This window comes from Rhinatrema bivittatum, chromosome 1, assembly GCF_901001135.1.
Source record: "Rhinatrema bivittatum chromosome 1, aRhiBiv1.1, whole genome shotgun sequence".
Classification (NCBI taxonomy): Eukaryota; Metazoa; Chordata; class Amphibia; order Gymnophiona; family Rhinatrematidae; genus Rhinatrema; species Rhinatrema bivittatum.
Window position 1 is genome coordinate 344,286,352 of NC_042615.1, and position 27,634 is coordinate 344,313,985.

General features: G+C 43.2%; 1 protein-coding gene across 6 annotated transcripts in view; it reads right to left on the reverse strand.

Annotated features, from left to right (window-relative positions):
• ARHGAP24 (Rho GTPase activating protein 24) overlaps window positions 1–27,634 on the reverse strand; it is a 958,590-nt gene that overhangs the window by 72,811 nt on the left and 858,145 nt on the right. For 4 of the 6 annotated variants that reach the window (XM_029599271.1, XM_029599315.1, XM_029599287.1 and 1 more), the window contains one exon: window positions 18,621–18,743. In XM_029599271.1, coding sequence (XP_029455131.1) covers window positions 18,621–18,743 — 123 coding nt within the window. Of the gene's footprint in view, window positions 1–10,823; window positions 12,157–18,620; window positions 18,744–27,634 lie in introns of those variants that run through there. The other 2 variants (XM_029599279.1, XM_029599304.1) reach the window with 2 other exon arrangements.

The following is a 27,634-nucleotide window of genomic DNA, read 5'->3' on the forward strand; positions in this document are numbered from 1 at the left end:
TGGCTGGGGGCATGGAAGTGGGGATGATGGTGGTGGCGGCGGCTGGGGGAGGGGAAGTGGGGACACAGAGGGAGAATGTGGTATTGTGGTGGCTGGGGGGGGGGGGGGAGGGACATAGGGGGCACATCTTTTTATTTGTCCATAGGTCCCAAATTGCTTAGCTATGGCTCTGTCATGCTGTACCATGGAACCACCTTTCTATGACCTACTGTACATCTGTCACCTCAATAGATATGTATACCCCTCACATGAATATTTTACAATATACAGGCCCTACTTACTTACATGTTTTTTTTAATTGTATTTTATGTCTACAGAAAAGAACTCACTAGAACTTTCATTAAAATGTATGCCAAGAAAAAAAATCCTACAATGGTGGTGTGTGAAAGCAATCTGAATTTTACTGGTGTCACTGAACACAATCTAGACTTATGCAATATTTCCAAAATATCTTTATTCTCACAGATTTTAATTGAACTTATACATCTAATTATATTTTCCTGTTACGCATATTTTGATTTTTTAAATAAAACGTCTATAAATCACAAAAGAATCATGTTGCTGTAAATATATTAGTTGATAAATAACTATGCAATTATGATGCATATAATATTAATCATGTATAATCACCACGTCAAATTAGATTTGTGACTGCCCGATTTGATAATGGGTTTTCGGAAAAGGCATGGTTTGCAATGTCATCTTAAATATGGTCAAATACTTGTAGTCAAGAAGGCTCTCAAATCCTGAAATATTTGGCCATTTCTGTAGTATTCAGCAATTATTTTGAACCTATATGACTGGTCACTATTTGATTTGAGTAGCGTAACTCCCCTTTCAATATCTCACTGGACAAGGGGGCACCTTTGGGAGCCAATGGGCCATGGTGCATCCCATGGGGGACCCTGGGGTTCTTCCGACAGGGTGACGTGATGCTTCTGGGCCCTTAGGACTATTGATCCCCCTACAGGCTTGCATACCAGGATTTGTTATTCCAAATGAACAGAGTGCACTGATGTATAACTTGGTGGACAGTGATAAGCTGACAGAAAGCACACTTTCTTCTGGTGATATCCATAGAGCACTTTAAGAAGGTCACATCCACAGATCAAATGTTTGCAGGGGGTCTCCATTGAATCTACAGTAGGTATTCCTTCAGGCTACTCTGGATTCCCCTTTCTTACTTCAATCGTCTTTGAATCCAAATGGTGTGCCTCTCTTTTTCTCCTGAGATGCTGAAAAGCATTCTTCCCTCCTTTCTTTCTTGGACTGAAATACCTGGCAATGTATTGGATAAAGCTCTCTGGACAAGATACTACATTTATACTTCTCTCTTAAACACCAAACTAAGGGAAAAGAATCATGTGTCATTCTTCCTCTTGATCTCTCAGGCCTGCTCCCAAAAACACACATTTAAGATGGAAATGTTCTCGCCTTAGTGTGTGGCCTGACACAGCACAGACCGTAGCAGAGAGCACTACCTAGTACCTACTCTCTCCCTCCCTGTCTTGTTTTCTGAACCTCTCCTTTCAGAATATTTTAACATCCTACTTTTATTATTTCTCAGCTACCAGGACAGAACCTCCTGGGGTGTGCCTAGTGCACGTTTCCCTCCTATTTTTCCTCTCCTAACATATGTGTTCCCTGTTGGAGACATATGGTCACTTGGAACAACTGGCTCCCTTACAATAGGATTTCATGGAAATTAGAATTTTATTTTCTTCATTAAAAATCTACAGCAATGTGAGGTCTTAGCCTCAGAATGCTACAAGAATCTTTACATAAGCACATCAGATTTGCCATACTGGGTCAGACCAAAGGTCCATCAAGCGCTGTATCCTGTTTCCAACAGAGGCCAATCCAGGTCACAAGTACTTGGCAGGATCCCAAGGGGCAGACAGATTCCAAGCTACTTATCCCAGGGATTTCTGCAACTCAATCTTGATAATGGCTTTTCCTCCAGAATCTGGTTCAAACCTTTTTTAAATGCAGCTATACCAATAGCTTTCAACTACATCCTCTGATAACGAATTCCACAGATTAATTATATGTTGAGTAAAAAACAATTTCTCTTATTAGTTTTAAATGTATCACCTAGTAACTTCATTGTGTGTCCCCTGGTCTTTGTACTCAGAAAGTGTAAACAATTGATTCACATTTACCTATTCCACTCCACTCATTTTATAGACCTCTATCATATCTCCCCTTAGCCATCTCTTCTCCAGGCTGAAAATTCCTAACCTCTTTAGCTTTTCCTCACTGGGGAATTGTTCCATTCATGTTATCATTTTGGTTGCCCTTCTCTTTACCTTTTCTAATTCTGCTGTATCGTTTTTGAGATGCGGTGACCAGAACTGCACACAATACTCAAGATGAGGTCGCACCATGGAGCGATACAGAGGCATTATGGCATTCTCTGTTTTATTCTCCATTCCTTTCCTAATAATTCCTAGCATTCTATTTGCTACTGCTTATTGAGTCTCCGTGATAGGCAAATTTATCTCACGCATATTCATTGTGGATAGCCTGAAAACTCGATTGGCTGTGGGGTCCCCAGGACAGGTTTGGGAAGCCTGAACTACACAGTTCAGCAGGTTGGCTACCTAATAACCCGTACTTAGTACCGTGGTTCTGTGAATGTCAAAACGGTTACATTAAAGCATTATGGAAAAACAACAAGGCTAGGGATTCCTAAAGTAGGGTCCTACCAGTGTTAAAGGAAGGAAATATATTCAATGGGACATTGAAGTGCATCTTCTGGAATAAGGAGCACAACATTTAAAATATATATTTTTCATACAGTACTGTCCGCAAGTCAATCTATTAATCCTTTTCTCAAATTATGTTTGGCTTGAATAGCAAAATACCCTGGAGATGGAAAGCACCTGGGACACAGCTGGCAGTTATTGTGGATAAATTGGCTAAGATATGCTTATACTTGTAAGGAAAATGTCTAAATGTGTCAGTAGATATTTTTGTCATCTCAGACAAACTGATAAATTCTTGAACAGGTATTGCTCTCTTTCTTTGGCACGCTCACTTGCTGTTTTGTCCAAGATGAAATCAGCTATGATGCCTATATCGGAGATTCCCATAGCCTGCCACAACTGTATGGGTTTTCTAAGAAACAGTATTATAGCTCTCTTGATTTGTCCTTCATGGTAACCTTTTGATAAGCTACATCTGCTTCTTCTGGTGCCACCTGCTCATGAATGCTATAATTAAGGCTCGCTCAGCAGCTAGTGGATAGTTTTCAAGGGCACCCATGTTATACCCAATAAAAAAAAAAAAGAGAGAGAGAAAATTGAAGCAGAAAGGAAAGAAAATTAAACAAAGAAATTGGGAGAAGGATAAAGAGTGGAAAGGAGTATGAGAAAGAAGAAAAGAAAGACTAGCAAGGGAAGACAAGAAGGTGAGAGGCAAGAGCAGAAGGTTGGAGAAGAGAAGGGGAGTACTACTAGTTTAAATGTTTGGGCACAAAGGCAACTGGGCCCTCTCCTGCCAAATTTATGTGTAAGGAGGACCCCAAATATTCCTCTTACTAGTAGGGGCCAGCTGAGGCCTGGTGTGTCAGTGGTCTCAACGGACCCTGCCCCTGGGAGTGAGATCAGTGCAGGTAGGAGTGTTCAGGGAGGTGCGACACTCCCCAGTGGGAAGTGTCATGGGCTTCATAAAACTCCTGTGCCCATGCGATTCAGGAGGAGCTGGAGCTGAAGAGTTCTTGAGAGTTCTGCCTGAGCACCACAATGTCTGAGGGTCAGTGAGAGCCTCTCCATGCGGAGGGGAGACCTGTGTAGGGCACTAAAAGGAGGAGAGAGGAATGCACCATGTGAGGCTGCTGCCAGGGGTTGATCCTCCTGGTATAAAACAAGGTGCCCCCTAATGGTCTGTGTGGATACTGATTTTGCTTTTGAGAAGGAAGGAGCTTTTCTGTTGCGCTCCTATTAATTTATAAAAGTAAAGCCCTGAGTCTTAGGGTAAGGAGCCCCAGAAGAAATTAGGTTTTTAATCTTGAACTCGCATCCAGAATATATTCCTGAATATATTTTCTAAGAAAATGATTTTTGTTTTAGGGAGGAAGTTTCAAGCCATCCTTTCTCTCCAATTGGAGTAAGAGGGGCACTGTTTGTTCAGCTATGATTTCTCTAACCCAGGAATGTAAATAAAAAATCTTTGAACATAAGAACATAAGAAATTGCCATGCTGGGTCAGACCAAGGGTCCATCAAGCCCAGCATCCTATTTCCAACAGAGGCCAAAACCAGGCCACAAGAACCTGGCAATTACCCAAACACTAAGAAGATCCCATGCTACTGATGCAATTAATAGCAGTGGCTATTCCCTAAGTATAATTGATTAATAGCCATTAATGGACTTCTCCTCCAAGAACTTATCCAAACCTTTTTTGAACCGAGCTACCTTAACTGCACTAACCACATCCTCTGGCAACAAATTCCAGAGCTTTATTGTGCGTTGAGAGAAAAATAATTTTCTCCGATTAGTCTTAAATGTGCTACTTGCTCACTTCATGGAATGCTCCCTCGTCCTTCTATTATTCGAAAGTGTAAATAACCAAGTCACATCTACTCGTTCAAGACCTCTCATGATCTTAAAGACCTCTATCATATCCCCCCTCAGCCGTCTCTTCTCCAAGCTGAACAGCCCTAACCTCTTCAGCCTTTCCTCATAGGGGAGCTGTGACATCCCCTTTATCATTTTGGTTGCCCTTCTCTGTACCTTCTCCATCGCAACTATATCTTTTTTGAGATGCGGTGACCAGAATTGTACACAGTATTCAAGGTGCGGTCTCACCATGGAGCGATACAGAGGCATTATGACATTTTCCATTCTATTAACCATTCCCTTCCTAATAAATCCTAACATTCTATTTGCTTTTTTGACTGCTGCAGCACACTGAGCCGACGATTTTAAAGTATTATCCACTGTGATGCCTAGATCTTTTTCCTGGGTGGTAGCTCCTAATATGGAACCTAACATCGTGTAACTACAACAAGGGTTATTTTTCTCTATATGCAACACCTTGTACTTGTCCACATTAAATTTCATCTGCCATTTGGTTGCCCAATCTTCCAGTCTTGCAAGGTCCTCCTGTAATGTATCACAGTCTGCTTGTGATTTAACTACTCTGAATAATTTTGTATCATCCGCAAATTTGATAACCTCACTCGTCATATTCCTTTCCAGATCATTTATAAATATATTGAAAAGCACCGGTCCAAGTACAGATCCCTGAGGCACTCCACTGTTTACCCTTTTCCACTGAGAAAATTGACCATTTAATCCTACTCTCTGTTTCCTGTCTTTTAACCAGTTTGTAATCCACGAAAGGACATTGCCTCCTATCCCATGACTTTTACTTTTTGTTGATTTATAGTTCACTTTTTGTGATTGGTTAGTCACTTCAAAATGGATTATATTCAAGTACCGTTCTTATTTCCCTATCCCCAGAGTGTTTGCAGACTGAGGGTCATTTATTAAGCTATGGACTTTTTTCCTGAGAGGGAAAATACCATGGAATTTATTAAACTGCAGTACAAAGTACCACAGTACAAATTATATTTTCTCTGGTGGTAAAATATTTGTGGGATAAAATGCCACAGGTTAGTAGGAGCCCTCAACTGCCACATGATGATGGCTGTACAGTCCGGGATGGCCACTTTGTTAAAAGGACTGAGCTGTGCAAAGTCAATCCCCCCTAAATCGTGCAAAAACTGCAGGGAGGGGGGTCTTGTGAGACTCCCCATCCTTGCCCTTCTGCCACCCCTAGAGGTAGCCCCAAGGCATAAAATTTTTTAAAAAGAATAATACTTGCAAAGCATACCCCTCCCCCTCCTAAACCCCTCCCCTTTTTCTCAAATCCCGGACCCCCAGCTTTTAAAGATTTTGTAAAATGGAGCCACCTCTAGGGGCGGTGGAGGAGGTCTCACATGATCCCTGTTTTGCCTTGATTCAGAGAGGTATTTGGGATAACTGGCCCCTTTCAGGTGTGGTTCTGGGGGCATAGGGATGCACGTTAGTGTCCTGATGCTCCTGGGGAATGTTAGTTACTTCTGAGTTGCAGCTAACATTCTAGAAAATAATGCGGCTTGTGACTATTCAGGAATGCTAGGTTATTTTATTTAGCAAGAAACTACCTGCTAATGAACTGCTTTGTGTAGAAAGCATATTGGGGGATAATACTTGTATAGCGCAGGCATTTACTACACAGCAAATTCCTAATAGGAGTATATTTACCAAGCCACAAGGTTATACCTGAGGCCAGGGATGTGCAGAGGGACGCCATATGTTGCATTCGTGATTCGGATTCGTCGGGGAGCAGATACGTTGCATTCAGCTGTATGGCGCCCAGATGCGTTAATTGAACAGGTATTGCTCTCTTATAGCAAATGTAACCCCAATATTTAAAAAAGGCTCCAGGGGTGATCCGGGAAACTACAGACCGGTTAGCCTGACTTCAGTGCCAGGAAAAATAGTGGAAAGTGTTCTAAACATCAAAATCACAGAACATATAGAAAGACATGGTTTAATGGAACAAAGTCAGCATGGCTTTACCCAGGGCAAGTCTTGCCTCACAAATCTGCTTCACTTTTTTGAAGGAGTTAATGAACATGTGGATAAAGGTGAACCGGTAGATGTAGTGTACTTGGATTTTCAGAAGGCATTTGACAAAGTTCCTCATGAGAGGCTTTTAGGAAAAGTAAAAAGTCTTGGGATAGGTGGCGATGTCCTTTCATGGATTGCAAACTGGCTAAAAGACAGGAAACAGAGAGTAGGATTAAATGGACAATTTTCTCAGTGGAAGGGAGTGGACAGTGGAGTGCCTCAGGGATCTGTATTGGGACCCTTACTTTTCAATATGTTTATAAATGATCTGGAAACAAATACAACGAGTGAGATAATCAAATTTTCAGATGACACAAAATTGTTCAGAGTAGTTAAATCACAAGCAGATTGTGATAAATTACAGGAAGACCTTGTGAGACTGGAAAATTGGGCATCCAAATGGCAGATGAAATTTAATGTGGAAAAGTGCAAGGTGATGCATATAGGGAAAAATAACCCATGCTATAATTACACACTGTTGGGTTCCATATTAGATGCTACAACCCAAGAAAGAGATCTAGGTGTCATAGTGGATAACACTTTGAAATAGTCGGTTCAGTGTGCTGCGGCAGTCAAAAAAGCAAACAGAATGTTGGGAATTATTAGAAAGGGAATGGTGAATAAAATGGAAAAGGTCATAATGCCTCTGTATCGCTCCATGGTGAGACCGCACCTTGAATACCGTGTACAATTCTGGTCGCTGCATCTCAAAAAAGATATAATTGCGATGGAGAAGGTACAGAGAAGGGCTACCAAAATGATAAGGGGAATGGAACAACTCCCCTATGAGGAAAGACTAAAGAAGAAGTTAGGACTTTTCAGCTTGGAGAAGAGACGACTGAAGGGGGATATGATAGAGGTGTTTAAAATCATGAGAGGTCTAGAACGGGTAGATGTGAATCGGTTATTTACTCTTTCGGATAGAAGAAAGACTAGGGGGCACTCCATGAAGTTAGCATGGGGCACATTTAAAACTAATCGGAGAAAGTTCTTTTTTACTCAACGCACAATTAAACTCTGGAATTTGTTGCCAGAGGATGTGGTTAGTGCAGTTAGTATAGCTATGTTTAAAAAAGGATTGGATAAGTTCTTGGAGGAGAAGTCCATTACCTGCTATTAAGTTCACTTAGAGAATAGCCACTGCCATTAGCAATGGTAACATGGACTAGACTTAGTTTTTGGGTACTTGCCAGGTTCTTATGGACTGGATTGGCCACTGTTGGAAACAGGATGCTGGGCTTGATGGACCCTTGGTCTGACCCAGCATGGCATTTTCTTATGTTCTTATGTTCTTAATATAGTGATTTCTATTCGTGTCCCAGCTAAAATTAAAATTAACCACAACCCCCCACCCTCCTGACCCCCCCAAGACTTACCAAAACTCCCTGGTGGTCCAGTGGGGAGTCCGGGAGCCATCCCCTGCACTCTCACACCCTTGGTGCCGGTTTCATCATGGTGCCGATAGCCTTTGTCACAGGGGCTACCAGTGCCATTGGTCAGCCCCTGTCACATGGTCATCGGTGCCATCTTGTGCTCCTACCATGTGACAGGGGCTGACCAATGGCACCGGTAGCCCCTGTGACATAGTATGGGCAAAGGCTATCGGCTGCCAGTATTCAAAATGGCGCCGATCGCCTTTGCCCTCACTATGTTACAGGGGTCGACCGTCGGTACCTGTGACATAGTGAGGGCAAAGGCGATCGGTGCCATTTTGAGTATTGGCATCGGACGGCCGGCCGGCGTGCAGGAGGTCGCTCCCAGACCCCTGCTGGACTTTTGGCAAGTCTTGTGGGGGTCAGGAGGCCCCCCCCAAGCTGGCCAAAAGTCCCTGGGGGTCCAACGGGGGTCCCGGAGCGACCTCCTGCACTCCGGCCGTCCGATGCCAGTACTCAAAATGGCGCCGATAGCCTTATGTCACAGGGGCTATCGGTGCCATTGGTCAGCCCCTGTCACATGGTAGGAGCACAAGATGGCACCGATGGCCATGTGACAGGGGCTGACCAATGGCACCGGTAGCCCCTGTGACAAAGGCTATTGGCGCCATGATGAAACCGGCACCGAGGGTGTGAGTGCAGGGGATGGCTCCCGGACCCCCCACTGGACCACCAGGGAGTTTTGGTAAGTCTTGGGGGGGGGGGATTCAGGAGGGTGGGGGGGTTTGTTTAAATTTTTATTTAGGTGGCCGTATAATTCGGCGAAGATTCGTGTATTCGTGGGGAATCGCGATATGTTTCGCTTCCCCACGAATACTACAAATAGTGCAATATACGTTGTGGATCGCCAATACGGCGAAAACAAATGCACACCCCTACCTGAGGCAATGGAGGCCCAAGGTCATAAGGAGTGGCAGCAGTATTTAAACCCTGGCTTCCCTGATTTGCAACCTTCTTCTCTAACCCCTGTGCTGCTTCTCAACCAGCAAGTGTAGGAGAAGTGGTGGATACCTTGAACAGACGGACCAAATTCAGTTTTACCTAGACACAGAGTACAGATTTCAGTACCTGGATGTATATTCTTAGAGAGCGTGTGGAAAATGCCATTTGTATGTTTTATCTATGTCCTTAGTAAAGTTATGTTGGAATACTAGTACTGTGTCTAGCTTCATCATTTTCATTAATTAAGGGACAGATAGTTAACACCTAGGGCCCAGGAGGCTATTCTACCCCTCTCCCTGACCTGAGGACCCTGAACAGAGGAATGGGGATGAAAGATGCTCTGGGATATAAAGTTTATCCTGTGTCTTACTGAGGAGTCTGCTAGGACAGGACGTACACTTGGGAGGGTCTTTCCCTCCACAGGGGAGAGACCTCAACAGAGAGGTGCCGGGAGGAGAAGAGTTCCTATTCATGGAATGTGGCTGGGGCCCAAGGTTGAAGTCCCTGGGTCTGCTAGGAAGGAAGAGGTCTTGGGGTTCCAGAGTGTTCATTCCTGAGAGGTCTTGATGCTTATGAAGAAGTCTTAGGGAAGAGAGGATTCAGTCCATACTCCTCATCTGTCCTTGGAGAGGGTTCAAAGAGAGGCTTTTATTCTTGGTGAGGGCTGAAAAAGGAAAAACTGCCCTGCCAAGGAAGGGTCCTATCTGGGTCCTGTCTGAGAGAAGAGTCAGCCACAAGATTGCCAGAGTAGGAGGAGTTTTGGACAGAAAAGAGGAGAGCTGACCATCAGAGCAGGTAACAGGGGAGACCCAGGTGAGGCGAGTCCCTTCCTTGAGGGCTCACTTGCCCAGGAGTACAGCAGATTTCTGTTGAAAGTGACTGAGATTTACTTGTTATGCTTTTTAGGCTTTGTTTTACTGTGTGGTGCATGAGCCATTGGCGTATCATTGTTTTGCCATCAGTGCCAGCAAAGCGAAGCACTTCTATTTTTGAATAACAGCTTTGGAGTCAGTTTGGTGGGGGGTTTTTTTGTGCTTTTGATTGCGGCTGATGAACAGAAGAACCTCGGAGAAGTAGAAACACCAAGGGCAGTGAAACAGAGACTTCTTCACCTGGAAGTACGGGGTCTGCTCTAGGCCACGAGCCTCTCTGTGAGACCCTGTGCCCAGGACCAAATCGGGAGGAAAATGAAAGGAAAATGTTGTTGCTTTTAAGTTTTGAAATCCAGGCATTGTGAGTTAAAGCCTGTAATCTTTTTCATTAGTCAAGCAACAGATTTCTAAAGGCCATGTTTATTCCCATTGTCAGGAGAAATCGTGAAAGGTTATCTCCATCACCCATTCCTTGAAATTAAGATCAGCATTTTGGCACTATAAATCTGATCAGCTCGGTCACTTAGCCCCACCAGTGCTTCTGCAATTGCTGAATCCGAGGAGGGAATGGGATCTGAAGGCTCAATACTTAGAATAAAACGGGCCTGACACACTACAGAATGGTTTGATACTGCCTGGGCAACTCATCAAGTTTCCTTAATATGCATTGCGTCTGCCTGATCAAATGCTCTCTCTCATTTCTGTGCCTGTAAGTAAAAACTTGAGCCTAATGTGTGCATTATTAACATAAATGTCATTAGAAGAGACACATACGGTAGATGCATTCGTTAAAAATAAAACAAAGATGAGCAACGGCCAGGTGAAAAATGAAATGTTTCCCTGCTCTGATTTTACGGGACATCTGATCTTTCTTTTAAAATGGCAAACAACAAAAAACACTGAACACACAGCAACTCATACTGAACTGCCAAAAGCGCAAATGCAATACATACCTTTTCGGAAACTAAAACATCTTTTTATTCTTCTATAGGCAACTCTGCGTATGAGAGGGGCAGATGCCAGGGCACTTGTGCTGCGAACCACAGCATGTCTGTCTTCAAGCATTATACACGCCGAAGCCTGGCATTAAAGCAGAGTTACCTTTTAAGCTCTACAGTCAGGCATAACTTCTTTTTCTGTTGGTGCTGTTCTGGAATGATCTTGAGTTTTTCCTCGCTACAGCTTCGGTATTCCTCTGATTCTTATCACTGATCTTTGTTGCCCAATGTGCGGCCAGGATTTTTGTGAAGTATTTTTTTTTCCTCTCTCTCTCTCTCTCTTTGATTTGCAAGAATGAGAGCACCGGCTGTAGTCAAAATGTCACAACAATAGGATTTCAATGAAAGGTTACATGGCTTCCATTTAAATGGCAGCGCCTGCGTGGAAGAAACAGAACCAGCTGGAAGTGAGATGCCAAATTCCTCCAAAAATATCAGCGGGCAGACCTACACAAGGAGCTAGAGAGGAAAACAGTAGTAGGGGAGTCTCCAAAAGGTACCTCAGAGTAATTTGTGCTGCCTTCTTCCATCACGGTTAAAAACAAATAAAAAGAAAGTCACTTCACGGTCCCTAATTCCCCTCAATCCATCCTGGTTTTGCTGCATTTTCTGTCCCATGCAAACAATCCCTTTGGGTCTTTCTTTCTTTCTTTTTAATTTTCTTGTCTCTGAAAATTCTCCTCTTGTGGGAGAGGACTCGGGCGAAGGCAAGCAGTCACAGACTTACAGGAAAATGCTCAGGTTCTGCTGACGACCACATCTTCTGAGAGACAATTTCTTTCTCTCTCTCTCTCTCTTTGGCTAATGACCCTTTCCAAGAGCTTCTTCCCTCCCCCTCGCTCGGTCCGGTGCTGCAGGTGAAGCCCTTTGCCACTGAATGCAGCAGAACAACGTGAGGGAGGGACACTCATGAAAGCACCGGCAGCAGTAACTCTGAGGACTTTTTTCTTTAAACCCTGAATCGACTTCAAAAAGTAATCATGTGCAGCGGCTTAAAAACCTAGGCTCTTGTATGGGATGCCAAGTCAGCTCCGCACCTCGCATTAAGCTCCAGTTTTATTTTCCACTGATTTATAGGTCTTTTGCTACGTGTCTAAATTCTGCTTGCTGTACTCCGGTCACAGGTAATGCTTCAACCTTTCTTTAACAATAAAGAATTATATGGACGACCTAAATTCTCTTTTCCATTCATATCAAGGAAGTCATCTCATGTGCAAACAGGCATTAGAGGTCCTATGCGACTTTCCTTAAGGAAAGTTCTCACTAGCTTTCTTACTCTTTAGCTAGAAAACAATCCTGCTCAGAGCTCCATAACCTACCCCCTAGCATGAGTGAACAAACATCAGCTTAATCATCTGGGTTAATGATTCCCAGAGCTGCTTGCTCCCAGGCGAAAAGTGGCCTGCCTTTCCTGCTGGACACACCGTAAGCTTCAGTGGTTCAGACGTACCTGCTTACATGAACTGCCACACAACTGAATTAAGTCTAAAATATGCATAAATCATGCTTGCTTAAAAAAAAAACAAGCTACTATAGCAAAAAAATAGAAATGGGGACTTGGCTGCTCCTTGTTCAATTATCATAGGCCATTTAACCTGGTTGTCTGATCCTTATCCAATTCAGATATATAGCTCCTTACCCGTGGAGTTCATCAAACTATAATTGAGTTCTGACATTTTCTGAGCTGGAAGATTATAACTTGGATATTCAGTCAAATAAATGATACTGAAGTGCGCAAATGTTTCTGCAGTGCTCGAGTTGGGTTGAGTCACTGATTAGATGGGTCATATCAGAACAGACTTGGACCAGTGTTGCCTAGAAGTGTGTGTGTGTGTTTTGGGGGACTTAAAGGTGAGTTGACCTGGTTTTCCATGCTCTCATCAATCGAGGCACAGGTGGTGGTATAGTAGTCACATGTTATTATTGCACCTTACTGCCAAGGTGAGCAGCAACAGTGCAATATAGATTTGAAGTAGAAACAGAAACAGGACATCATATCCTACTAAAGAACTCTACTGCATTCTGGATCATGTAGACCTTGACTTGCAAACAGACAGTGTTTTATCCATGATTGCACTTTGCCAACAAACTTGGTAGAAGTCAGCTCAGGCACTGAGGCAGAACTTACTGCACGCTGTACCGTTGTGCATCAGACTGGGCTAGACTAGTTACTTTCAATCTGGTCGTGTGCCAGCAACCATCTGAGTTACTATCATCAGCTGATAATATTCACAGTAAAAAACTCATATTTGTGACACTCCCCCCCCCCAAGTTACTGATTGTTTAGGTACGGTACTGGTACTAGAAATGCCATACAGAAAAGCCTGGATTCCCAGGGATTTGGGCCAAATGTATGAACCAAATCTTTCTGCAGTTATGAATAAGGTACAGGCACAATTACTAGAGTGGCGATCTCTCCCACTCTATCTGTTTGGCAGATGCGCATTGGTGAAAATGGTAATTTTTCCCAAAATTCTATATGTGCTTCACATGCTCCCTTGTTGGATTACTGTCAATGATTTAAAGCACCTGCGATCCAGCATCTCCAAATTTCTGTGGCGGGGCACGGCCGTCCGTATCAAATACACCACTCTGGAACCCCTGCGACAGGCGGGAGGGTGCGGGATGCCTGATTTTCAGCTCTACAATGTCGCCTGCCAGCTGAGATATGTGGGAGAATGGCTAACAGATACCTATCGTTATTGTGAGAAGGGGGTTAGTGAGTGGAATGACGGCACCCAGGTCGCCGCTATGTTTGTTACATCTCCAGCCCTCGCATCTCCGCACTTTGGACTTTCCCAAATGGCTGCTGAACCCTTGTATCAAAGCTTGGAGGTGGCTGAGGAAGCTCCATGGTATGGCGGCCACCACCTCTTTACTGATGCCACTGGTGGGTAACCTGGACTTTCTACCGGGCCGGGAATCCAACGGCATTTTTCCAACAGTGGGCCAGTGGCGGGGTCATCTTTACCTTTCATTTATATGACTCAGAATCTCATGCCATTCTGGAGTTTCAAACGCTCATTAAGGATTACCATTTATCCCCACTTCACTTCTATGCATACCCACAAGCTCGTCACTATCTGCAATCCTTCTCATGGACGGCGGAGGCAGTGGCTGCGAAAACTGCTTTTGCCAATACGGTTTTTGATGCAGCCTGTCTCCATAACACTATAGCAGGATGGAAGTCCTTAGGTCAGGCTCGCCAGGCACATGACTTTCTGCAACCGCAGGTGCGCCGGTGGTCAACTATCCTGACCCGAGATATTACGGTGGAGTACATGTTGACCTGCTTTAAAACTCTCCACGCTCAAAATTCGGATGTAGGGCTCCATGAGCTGCAGTTTCAGATTCTTCATTTGGCCTATTATGACGATGTTCGCCGTTTCAAGATGGGCCTCACCGATTCTCCGCTCTGTATCAAATGTGGCCTAGAGGAAGGTACCTTGCGGTCTATTGCAATGCCCGCTGCTCACACAGTTCTGGGCGGCTGTGTTGGATACTATCACCCGCTGTACCAGTATTGCCACTCAGGCCTCTGGCAGTATTCTGATGACACATCCCTTCCAGATGCAGCCTCCGGGAACTCACTCTAAGACAAAGTTCGGGCGAGTAGCCGTCTTGGTAGCTTGCCGCACGATTCTGTCGGTGTGGGTAGAACCCTCCACATCTCCTACCTTAGCGGCCTGGCACCACAGGATGGCAACATTTATGCACATGGAACGCATGGATTGCCGGCAGCCGGAAGCGAGATACAAAATACAAGGAGTGTTAGCAGACATGCATTGCTTTATTACCCATGGAAATACAAACTGGACTGTTGGAAACTGGTTATACTTTATCATAGCATTGAATTCCCTGGTCTCGGGGGGGGGGGGGGGGGAGGAGAGGGAGGGGGACTGCCGCTGCTTGTTTGGGAGGCAGGGTGACTGTATGGGGGAGGGGTAATAGGAGTGAGTAAGGATGTTGGACGAATGTGGCTGGGGTGAATGTAAGGAGGTGGCTACTACTGGGGATGAAAGGCGGAGAGAGTCGGGGGTTAAAGAAAATGTGAAACAGCGAGAATTGCATTGTACTTGATCAGCTGAATGTTTGTATTCTGGTTATGGCTTTGTCCATACTGTTCTGATATGCCGTGACATGTTGGCGGTGGCCGTATGATGTTGTTTTGTCTAGCATATGGATGCATACTCTTGCTGCCAATAAAAATTATTTTGAAAAAAAAAAAAATCCCTGCAAAGACAGAAACACAGTTTGTGTATACTATACTGTATTTAGGGTCCACTAGTGTGGTAGATAAGACTTATGCTGAACTATAACATGGCCCCAGTGAGTCTCCTGTGTTGATATCTACCACATGTGACCATGTAAGGAAGAAATATAAATTTGTATAAATCCATATGACGTGCAAATATTCTCTACACATTTCCACTTAGAAACCAACAACTATGAAGCATCTCAGCAGGTGACACTTTCAAACCTGGGGAATGACCACAAGTCATAAAGGGGTGCATTTTCAGCACGGCGTAGAGATCCCGATTTAGCCAGCCAGATTCTGGCCTGCTAAGTTTAACTACATTTTACACCAAAACTCTTTGCTAGGTATGCAGCTGAAAATGAGCTTCAGTCTCGTTGGCTAAGATCTGGATGGCTAGATTTAGACCTGCCATTGCAGTGCCTAGGCCAGAGCCCCTAAGTTAGTTGGCCAGCATCTAGAGCCTCTTTAATTCCTTTTGTGCATTCCAGACCTACTCAGGACCTTTCCCAAATCACACTACTGTCCCGAGGTAGGGAGAGGAGGAGAGGAGAATGGGTCAGAGACAGAAGCACAGTAAGCTGAGCTCAAGTGGAATGTTAAGTTCTCCATTACTGTGTGAAAGTGGCCAGCTAGATGGAAAAAATGAATCCGCTCAGAAAACTAATAGTCATAAGAAGAGCTAAAGTAGAATATGCTACATTACTAGATTCAGATTCAGGAAATGTTATTGGCAATTTGTATACCTGTGGTGGCAAAATAATACATTAAGAGGAAAAATTTAAAAAGCAAATTTTGCATACGAATAGTGATTTTATGCACGTAAATTGTCCAGTCTGAAAATATGCAAGTCCTTTCACAGAGTGTGCACATTCAGCTGAGTTTAGGAAAAGCATGCAGGGGGAGGAGAGCCCCTGTTTTGGGTGGGATCGGAAAGTAATGTGGAAAGATTGTGCTTTCAAGTCTACGTGCATTCTTTTCCTAAGAAAATTGACCTGCATAGAAAGACAGGGTGCAAATGCTGTGCATGCACAAAACTTTGAAGAAAAAATTATCCATGCATGCTTGCTTTCTCATTGAACGTTGCCACAAAGTCTGAGGATAAAATGTACTCACAGATTCTGCCCCAAAGCGGACCATCTGAAAATTGCTGGCCAAGCAGTTAAAAAAACAATTTTTAAATTCCTCAAAATGTTAAGGACTGAACGTAATAACATTTTCCCTAGAGGCGCAAAGGGTAGGTTTTCAGTAAAGCGACCAACTGGCACACTGTGCACCTACTTTTCAGCCTCCAAAACCCCTGCCAGTTTTCAAACATATAGCACCCGTCTGCACTGCATTTGAATGTCGTCTTGTTATAAGATAAAAAAAATTACACAAGATGAAAATAATGGCATAGGATACATGCAGAAGCCCACTCACATATGTCATGTTTGATCATTGGCTTCTTTTGTGGCTACAATGATGGCATAAGGTACGCACAGAAGTCCACCCAAGCAAATTGTTTAATATTACCTGTACGGTGAATGCATGTGATTTCCAAACATGCATGCGAAACCCTCCTGCCCCGAAATGCCTCTTTTCTATGTGACTTAAGCTCTGGAATTCATTGCCAGAGGATGTGGTTAGTGCAGTTAGTGTAACTGGGTTTAAAAAAGTTTTGAATAGGTTTTTGGAGCAGAAGTCCATTAACTACTATTAAATTGATTTAGGGAATACCTAGCCTCTGCTATTACTGGCATCAGTGGCATGGGATCTACTTAGTGTTTGGGTACTTGCCAGGTTCTTGTGGCCTGGTTTAGCCTCTGTTGGAAACAGGATGCTGGGCTTGATGGACCCTTGGTTTGACCCAGTATGGCAAGTTCTTATGCACGTTTTGAAAGCAAATGCAGATTTTTATCCTACTAAAAAATCCACTTACCTGGAGAGAGCTAATTTAGGCAAGTTAACCCTTGTTTTATGCACATAAAAAGTGATTAAATCTTTGAAATGTTACCCCCAAATTGTACGACATTCTTAGTACATCTAGCCCTAAACTCCTTCAGAGCCATATTCATTAGATGGATAGTGGAAAAGTTATCCAGTTAAAGTTATCTGGTTAAAGTTATTTGGTTAACCAGTCGCGCTGAATATACCATCCTAAAGTTATCTGGCTAACTAATGGCTTTTGAATATGGACCACCTTGTTTCTGGGCATCATTTGTGGGTCTCATTCCTGGGACCACATTATTTTTCTCACATATAAAAGTTGAATGAATTTCACTGATCCATCAAGTCCAACTGTCTGTTAATTGCTTATCTTTAGAGAATTGCAAACTACTCTCTCCCCTTCCCAACTCTGCAGCACAGAGTAAGTCAGCACTTTTGCTCACAGCTAACTAGAACCAGGGCTGGAATGACCTTGGGTTATAGAAGAGCTTTAAAATAGCAATCCAAGATCATGATTTTTCATCCCATCCTTAATATAGTCATAAATATGGAGAGCTATGTGAGAGAGATGGCGAGATATGTGGAGAGCAAAGGGCAGCGGGTATGGTGGAACAAAACCCATGCTGATCCAGTGCGGTATTTTAGCTATTTAAGAAATGTAAACTGAAATTTATGGTCTAGGGATCACGGTTTGTAAACAATCCATCTAATGAGCCATGACGCTCTGCTTTTTTTTTTTTGTTTTTTTTTTGCTGTCTCAGCCAGTGACTCGGTGACTGCGATTTGCAGACCAAAATTTAAAGGAAGATGTTCTAATTAATATACAATGATTTGATCTATCTCTGGTGGCCCATTTTATTCTTGTTTAAATTCGGAGCAAGGGACTCTCTTGCTGCTGATCTGTTTACATCCTACAGCAGTGCACTAGGAGACATCTGGTCATGCTCATTCTGCTGCTGTTAGTTAAATGGATAAATTCCATCCATTTCTTCCCTGTGCTTGGAGAAGTAATGAAGTGACTGTATTAAAGAATCTGATAATGCAGTCAAACTAAAAATAAGATAAAAATCTACTAAAGATTGACTCTTCCAAACTACCTTCCAGATTTAGGCTGCAGTATAGTGGTTCAAGTGCTAAGCCTTTGAATAAAGTAGAATGGTTGCTATGTGTTAGTCCGTATGCCTTTTTATTAGACTGACTCAATGCCTTAGGCATCAAGTTAATTCAATAGAAAGTTATCACCTCCAACTTGTGTGTTGACCTTTATTTCTATAGTCTCTAAGCTTGCAATCACACCAACTTCATCTGAGATGTTAACTTTTGGTCTCGGAGGTGAATACTTTATTTATACATGGATAATTGAAGTTGCCTTTTGCTCACCTAAATAATTAAATGTAATTATGAAGAAGCTCAGACCTCACCATGATTAAAAAAAAAAAAATCTTGATCAGTGTAATGAAATCTCTTTGCCCATTCTTGGAACCATAGATATCACTGGAGCTCAGAAGTGACAGCAATACATGTCTTTTATTTGTATATATGTCTGCTTGCTGTAGAAATAAACTCACCTCCTCCAAATGGTGCCCATATAACTCTGCGAATAGATTTCACCCAGTCCTCCATGTCGTTCTGTGTGCTGGCCATGAGAAGGTATGTCTCATGATTAGCTGTCATTCGCTCTCGATCACCTCCTGGATAGGAAAATAAGAAGGCAGCTTTTACACATTGTCCTTGACCATGCGCCTTCCAGTGGCCAAAAGCCGATCAAATGTTTAAAGTTTCACGCTCATCTAACTAGCATGGAAAGGACAGCTTCACAGTGGAAGTGAAGCATGCCCATAGTATCTGACCAAATCTGTAATCATTCTCCATCAGCCTGAATTGGAGAGCAGGTCAGCGGATTCACAATCTGATTACAAAATTCTATTATGCTCCCAGGAGGAAGCAACACAATCCAATGTCATCAACAAGGCTGTTCCAGTTGCCATGCAGTGACCCTACAATACTTCACAGGTTATTCCAGGATCTATTTTTTACACCAGAAGATGGAGGTGAATGAAAAGAAATGTCATTTAAAAAGTAAGTTATACTGATGCATGATTTTATTAAAGAGTGATTTGTTATCCCAATACCTATTTATACTATGTGAGAGACAGTCAGTAAGAGTGTTTATCATATTCACATATTACATACCAGTTATTTTCTTGACCTACTGGCAAAGTTGTTGGACAGCCAGTCATATGTTTGGTTTGATGTATAGCTATTCCAAATCTGGGCCGGTACAAGCATATTTGGCGCCCTAGGCAAATCTTTGGTCATTCACCCCCTCCCCCAACTTAATTACTAGTGGCAGTGGCTCCAGCATAGTGCTCCGTCCTTTGATGGTATTGGCTCTGGTACAGCACTCCTCTGGACCTCACACTGGCAGGATTTTGCCGCCCCCTAAAATCTTGGCCCTCCAGGCAACCACCTAATTTGCCTATCGGAAGCACCTGCCCTGTTCCAAATATTTTCCCTCTATTTTAAGCTTTACCCATGTAAACTGGTTACCTGTGCTTTGGAAAAGGAGATCATAAACCAAATAGGACAAATAATGCACAGTAACCTCAGAATTATTTCTGTCTACAACTGTGCGGCAGTAGAATATACATGACAGCATTCGAAATACAACTGTAGTTTTGAAATGACAGAAACTGAGAAGGTTACGGTCCGAAGGATCACCATCAAAATGTGCTTGAGCAGGAAGCCATGACAGCCAAACCCCAACGTATCATTTGCAGGCCATCTATTATTTTTGACAGTATTTTGCTGCATACAAGTACTCAGTGCATAGCCTTAGGAATGCAAGGAGGTTTGGAGATTACCATCCTGATCTACTCTGTCATGGGAAGCTGCTTCCTGTAGTTGGCATGATGGTATCTCTTATTTTCTTACTTTGTGAATCAGCTGGGAGAGACACCCCATGACTTTATGATTTAAAAGGTTTTCACTTGGGGCTTGATTCATCTTTGCCCAAATTTAGGGCTTAGAAACATTTCAGAAAGACAAAACGTTATTTGTCAAGCTTGGCAAACAAAATAAAATGCATCTTAGATTTAAAAAACATGACTCAGGGAAAACTAGGCGCCCTTTAAGTCAGTTTTTAAACCGGGCACTGCTCAGAACTACGCAAATCATTAGCCATTTCATTGCGATGCAGATGAGCCACGTTATCCTTTTTCTGATTTGCTGCCACTTTCTTGATGCCACCAACATTAGGAACTGGACCCAGAATATGAAACAAGGGTGCTTCTGGTGTGATGTCTGCTCACGCTGAGAGCAAGAGCCCACGCTTCTGTCACTATACCATCCTCATTTCAACAGCTTCAGAAAAAATACCTTACACATGCCAGCGCCATAGAGACTAGGGATGTGAATCGTTTTAGGATGATTAAAATTATCGTCCGATAATTTTAATATCGTCTTAAACCGTTATGGAACACAATACAATAGAGATTCTAACGATTTATCGTTATAAATCGTTAGAATCGTGAGCCGGCACACTAAAACCCCCTAAAACCCACCCCCGACCCTTTAAATTAAATCCCCCACCCTCCCGAACCCCCCCCCAATGACTTAAATAACCTGCGGGTCCAGCGGCGGTCCGGAACGGCAGCGGTCCGGAACGGGCTCCTGCTCCTGAATCTTGTTGTCTTCAGGCGGCGCCATTTTCCAAAATGGCGCCGAAAAATGGCGGCGGCCATAGACGAACACGATTGGACGGCAGGAGGTCCTTCCGGACCCCCGCTGGACTTTTGGCAAGTCTCGTGGGGGTCAGGAGGCCCCCCACAAGCTGGCCAAAAGTTCCTGGAGGTCCAGCGGGGGTCAGGGAGCGATTTCCCGCCGCGAATCGTTTTCGTACGGAAAATGGCGCCGGCAGGAGATCGACTGCAGGAGGTTGTTCAGCGAGGTGCCGGAACCCTCGCTGAACGACCTCCTGCAGTCGATCTCCTGCCGGCGCCATTTTCCGTACGAAAACGATTCGCGGCGGGAAATCGCTCCCTGACCCCCGCTGGACCTCCAGGAACTTTTGGCCAGCTTGTGGGGGGCCTCCTGACACCCACGAGACTTGCCAACAGTCCAGCGGGGGTCCGGAAGGACCTCCTGCCGTCCAATCGTGTTCATCTATGGCCGCCGCCATTTTTCGGCGCCATTTTGGAAAATGGCGCCGGCTGAAGACAACAAGATTCAGGAGCAGGAGCCCGTTCCGGACCGCTGCCGTTCCGGACCATCGCTGGACCCGCAGGTTATTTAAGTCATTTGGGGGGGGTTCGGGAGGGTGGGGGATTTAATTTAAAGGGTCGGGGGTGGGTTTTAGGGGGTTTTAATGTGCCGGTTTTGCGATTTTTCGATTTTTCACGATTTTTCACGATATTTTACCCCCCCAAACGGCAACAATACGATTCCCTCCCCCTCCCAGCCGAAATCGATCGTTAAGACGATCGAGGACACGATTCACATCCCTAATAGAGACCAATAGGAAGAAGGAATTCAAAATCTATAATAATTAATTGAAAAACAATTTCATCTGTATATGGAAGTTAGAGAAGTGGTTCTATGTAAGTTTGAGAAGGCCGATATACCTGAACTAATAAAGAAAAACAAAAGAAATTATCAAGATTTTTGGACCTGGGAGAAAATATCCCAAAGATCTTTTTACCATTGCGATCATTTACAAACCAAAAAAAGGTGGGCTCAGCCTGTTGACTCACAGGCAAGTCAGCTTTATGTACAAAGAATCCTTTGCCTTCTTGAGACAAGCTTCTGCAGTTTTTTACCGTCTACTCTCAGAGATTCGATGTGTCACCCCTCACTTCTCTCCAACCTAGAGGAAGACGTCACATCCTTCTGGAAGTCCTCATAATCTCTTGCCCGCACCTACCCCCAACACACAACCAGGCACATCAACAGTGGTGGATGAGGCTAGGATGAAATCATCTCTGATTTAGAGCTTGGGTCTGAGCAGAAGTTTATTAAGTGTCCACAGGGACCTTATGCAAGGAAATACAAGGTGTGATCAATATAAGGGAGATGTGGATATTGAACAGGATACTATAAGTATTAGGGAAATAAAAATTTAGCACTGTAATTCCCTGCATCAGGTTTTTAACAGCAAGTTTTGAATGGGAAGTTTTCACCAGTATTTTAAAATAGGGAAGACTTAATTTGTTTTTGAGGCTTTGGGTAATAGAGTAAAACAGAAGGGTTCATTGGCATTTTCCTATTTTTCTTCCAAAAGTGTCAAAATAGATTCCTATGTGGCATGACTACAGAAGCTCTCTGGCCTGCTTATATATCAATATAAGGGGGACCCCAACTTTTCTCCTTATTTGGAGGGCCACATTGGTCTCAATAGACCTTGTGTGTTAGTGGTCTCGACAGATTCTGACCCTGCTAGTGAGGTCAGTGTAGGTCGGAGTGTTTAAGAAGGTGTGACAATGGCAGGTGTCATGGGTTTCAACAAAACTCCTATGCCCCTGTGCCATAACAGAGCTGAACATAAGAACATAAGAACATAAGAAATTGCCATGCTGGGTCAGACCAAGGGTCCATCAAGCCCAGCATCCTGTTTCCAACAGAGGCCAAACCAGGCCACAAGAACCTGGCAATTACCCAAACACCTAGAAGATCCCATGCTACTGATGCAATTAATAGCAGTGACTATTCCCTAAGTAAACTTGATTAATAGCAGTTAATGGACTTCTCTTCCAAGAACTTATCCAAACCTTTTTTGAACCCAGCTACACTAACTGCACTAACCACATCCTCTGGCAACAAATTCCAGAGATTTATTGTGCGTTGAGTGAAAAAGAATTTTCTCCGATTAGTCTTAAATGTGCTACTTGCTAACTTCATGGAATGCCCCCTAGTCCTTCTATTATTCGAAAGTGTAAATAACCGAGTCACATCTACTCGTTCAAGACCTCTCATGATCTTAAAGACCTCTATGATATCCCCCCTCAGCCGTCTCTTCTCCAAGCTGAACAGCCCTAACCTCTTCAGCCTTTCCTCATAGGGGAGCTGTTCCATCCCCTTTATCATTTTGGTTGCCCTTCTCTGTACCTTCTCCATTGCAACTATATCTTTTTTGAGATACGGCGACCAGAATTGTACACAGTATTCAAGGTGTGGTCTCACCATGGAGCGATATAGAGGCATTATGACATTTTCCGTTTTATTAACCATTCCCTTCCTAATAATTCCTAACATTTTATTTGCTTTTTTGACTGCTGCAGCACACTGAGCTGACGATTTCAATGTATTATCTACTATGACGCCTAGATCTCTTTCTTGGGTGGTAGCTCCTAATATGGAACCTAACATCGTGTAACTACAGCTAGGGTTATTTTTCCCTATATGCATCACCTTGCACTTGTCCACATTAAATTTCATCTGCCATTTGGATGCCCAATCTTCCAGTCTTGCAAGGTCCTCCTGTAATGTATCACAGTCTGCTTGTGATTTAACTACTCTGAATAATTTTGTATCATCTGCAAATTTGATAACGTCACTCATTGTATTCCTTTCCAGATCATTGATATATATATTGAAAAGCACCGGTCCAAGTACAGATCCCTGAGGCACTCCACTGTTTACCCTTTTCCACTGAGAAAATTGACCATTTAGTCCTACTCTCTGTTTCCTGTCTTTTAACCAGTTTGTAATCCACGAAAGGACATCGCCTCCTATCCCATGACTTTTTAGTTTTCGTAGAAGCCTCTCATGAGGGACTTTGTCAAACGCCTTCTGAAAATCCAAATACACTACATCTACCGGTTCACCTTTATCCACATGTTTATTAACCCCTTCAAAAAAATGAAGCAGGTTTGTTAGGCAAGACTTCCCTTGGGTAAATCCATGTTGACTGTGTCCCATTAAATCATGTCTTTCTATATGCTCTACAATTTTGATCTTGAGGATAGTTTCCACTATTTTTTCCCGGCACTGAAGTTAGGCTCACTGGTCTATAGTTACCCGGATCACCCCTGGAGCCTTTTTTAAATATTGGGGTTACATTGGCCACCCTCCAGTCTTCAGGTACAATGGATGATTTTAATGATAGGTTACAAATTTTAACTAATAGGTCAGAAATTTCATTTTTGAGTTCCTTTAGTACCCTGGGATGCATACCATCCGGTCCAGGTGACTTGCTACTCTTTAGTTTGTCAATCTGGCCTACTACATCTTCCAGGTTGACAGTGATTTCGTTCAGTTCGTCTGACTCATCACCCCTGAAAACCAACTCCGGAACTGGTATCTCCCCAACATCCTCACTAGTAAACACGGAAGCAAAGAATTCATTTAGTCTTTCTGCAATGGCCTTATCTTCCCTAAGAGCCCCTTTAACCCCTCGGTCATCTAATGGTCCAACCGACTCCCTCACAGGTTTCTTGCTTTGGATATATTTAAAAAAGTTTTTATTATGAGTTTTTGCCTCTATGGCCAACTTCATTTCAAATTCTCTCTTCGCTTGTTTTATCAATGTTTTACACTTAACTTGACAATGCTTATGTTTTATCCTATTTTCTTCAGATGGATCTTTCTTCCAATTTTTGAAGGATGATTTTTTGGCTAAAATAGCCTCTTTCACCTCACCTTTTAACCATGACGGTAATCGTTTTGCCTTCCTTCCACCTTTCTTAATGCGTGGAATACATATGGACTGCGCCTCTAGGATTGTATTTTTAAACAATGTCCAAGCCTGTTGAACACTTTTAACCTTTGCAGCTGCACCTTTCAGTTTTTTTCTGACTATTTTCCTCATTTTATCAAAGTTTCCCTTTTGAAAGTTTAGTGTTAGAGCTGCAGATTTACTTATTGTCCCCCTACCAGTTATTAGTTTAAATTTGATCATGTTATGATCACTGTTGCCAAGTGGCCCCACCACCGTTACCTCTCTCACCAAATCCTGTGTTCCACTAAGAATTAAATCTAAAATAGCTCCCTCTCACAATGTCAAACTCTAGGAGAACTCATGAACCAAAAGCTTGGTAAAAGCCAGTTTAAAAAGTTTATGAAAACCCAGATAACTGGACATTACTCTGCTCTCCATGGCTAACTTATTCCATAGGACTGGAGCGCACTGGAAAAGACCCTGTTTTCAAGCCTTTATCAGCTTGGCCTAATTAATAAACCACATGTGCAAATAATCATTTTACCTACAATTTCCTGCCCTTTAAAGTGGTACATTAGTTACATTTAAAACACCTTCATTGTTCTACCCATTGTCTGTATATAGTCATCTTTCCATGAGTCCTAAAGCCATGATCAATGCGGAAAAAAGATGTAGCCTTGTCAATGAAGAAATATATACTTCATACATCTAGTTTCGATATGCTCAGAGTTATACACACAAATTACTTTTCCCTATGTGGTATGTGAGTTATAAATATGTACTGTATATGTGTGACACAACCTGGTCTTCTTTTCCCTGTCAACACATCAGCTAGGCTGAACCTGGAGTTCTTGATAATAAGATGGTCTTGCTCTTGAACAGTGAACAATAGTTATATGCATTTGTATTTTTTGTTTCGATTAGTGGTCACTAATTTTTTTTTAGTGTACATTAAAAGGTCCATATTAAAAAATGTTTAGCCAGCTAACTCAGAATTCCAGGGGCGTAATTGGGAGGAGCTGAGTTAGCCAGATGACTTAGCTGGCTAAATCTGGTCGGGTCAAAGAGCTGTCCTAAAGTTATATAGCTATAATTAGCTGGGTAACGTTAAGATAATTGGCTATATTCAATAATGCAGTTTCACTATTGAATATACCTCCAAAACTAGTGTCCGAATATATAGAAGAATTAGTGTGCAGTAAATTAAAATAGTACACACTAAATGGAAATTAGTGCACATTAAAAAGAAAAAGAAATAGCACAAAAACAGAAAGAAAAACAAAAATGAAATGAAAAACAAACATTTTTTGGGCTGCACATCCTTAGACCATGGGCACCAATATTTAAACAACCTTAAAATGGATAAATTATCCAATTAAAGGTATTCGGCTAAAGTTAGATGGATAAGTTATTAGGGATATTCTCTATGGGCCTCATTTTCTAAAGTATCGCAGGCCTGCGATACTTTAGAAAATCTCGCTAATGGGGGGCAGGGGGGGTCAACACAGGGGGCGGTCCTGTGCTAGCCGGCAGCGATCGCACCCAATAGCGCCACCATAGAAGGTGTAGCTATTGGGCGCAAAATAGGACATGAAAAGGCACTTACCTTTACGCTGTCCGTGGCGTCTTCAAGGAGTCGGCCCCAGTGACGCCCCAACTCCTCCTCTTCCGGGGCCGACTCCGCCCCAATTTAGGTAGCGCAGGCTTGCACTGTTAGCACAAGCCTGTGATAGCTTTAGAAAACGAGGCCCTATGTTTGAATATTGACGATTAGATTTCAAAGTTAAATTCAAAGAATATAGCTGGATAAGAAATGCTTGAAATTTAAAAACATAGTTCCTGAGATGGCTTACTGGCTCGATCCCCTACCCTCACACCACCCCAGTGAATCCAGTGCAAGTCCTACCAGTTGATTTTCTTCCTCTCAAGCCTTTCAAAATATGCAGCAAATGTTGCAGGCCTATGCATCCGAATAGCTTCCCTCCCCTCTTCCACTCTTAAAAGTCAATACATATTTTAAATTGAAGTTTCCCAGTATAAGGCCACCTTCCCCCACTCCTGTTAGCCCTCCCTAAACGGAACCCTCTACATGACTGGGAGCTTGGAACAGTAATCTGGCTCCAAATACTTCTGTTTAGTAATACCCCTAGTTACTAGGGGTGGGAAGAAGAAAACATTTTATTTAGTTTTTCATTTCATTTTCAGGGGTTTGATTTTCCACAAATTTAATTTTGTTAAATGTTTATTTTGTTTTTTTTAGTTTAAAAAAGCCAAAACAAACATTTAAACAAAACAAAAAAAAAAAGAAAAGAAACGAAGCCTTCCAAGCCCCTCTACCCATCCCTCCCACTGGAAAAAATTCCAAAGCAGGATCATCTCCAGCTCCCAGTTACCTGGTCCAGGGGGGATCCAATGCCAAAGCCTAAGCCAGGCCAAATCCTGGGCCTTGCATACGGTGTAGGCCAAGATTGCAGAGATCCACCACGGTTCTAGGCCTACACAAGGCCGAGGCTACAGCCTAGGCCTAAGCATCAGAATGGTCCCTAGGCTTAGGCCCAAACTGAAGTTTCGGCCTTATGTAGTCCTAGGCTGTGGTAGGTCGCCGCAACCTTTACTTACACCCTATGCAAGGCCCAGGCTTTAAGGCTAGAACCCGACATTTGGGCTTGGCCTGGTGCCATGACCCGGATTGGACACCAGTTCCAACTTCTGGACTTCGATCAGAGCACAGGCCCAATGCCAAGAATGAACCCAGAGGCATGGTCATGATGACTGAGCCGATACCCAAGCCAGGCCCTATGCCGTGACCTGGTCTGGAGACCAAGCCACAACGCAGGGACCTCAGACTAGACCCAAGGCTTGACACTGCGACTCGACCCATAGGTCAGATCACACTGCCGCGGCCTCGGCCAGGACCCAGGCCTAATG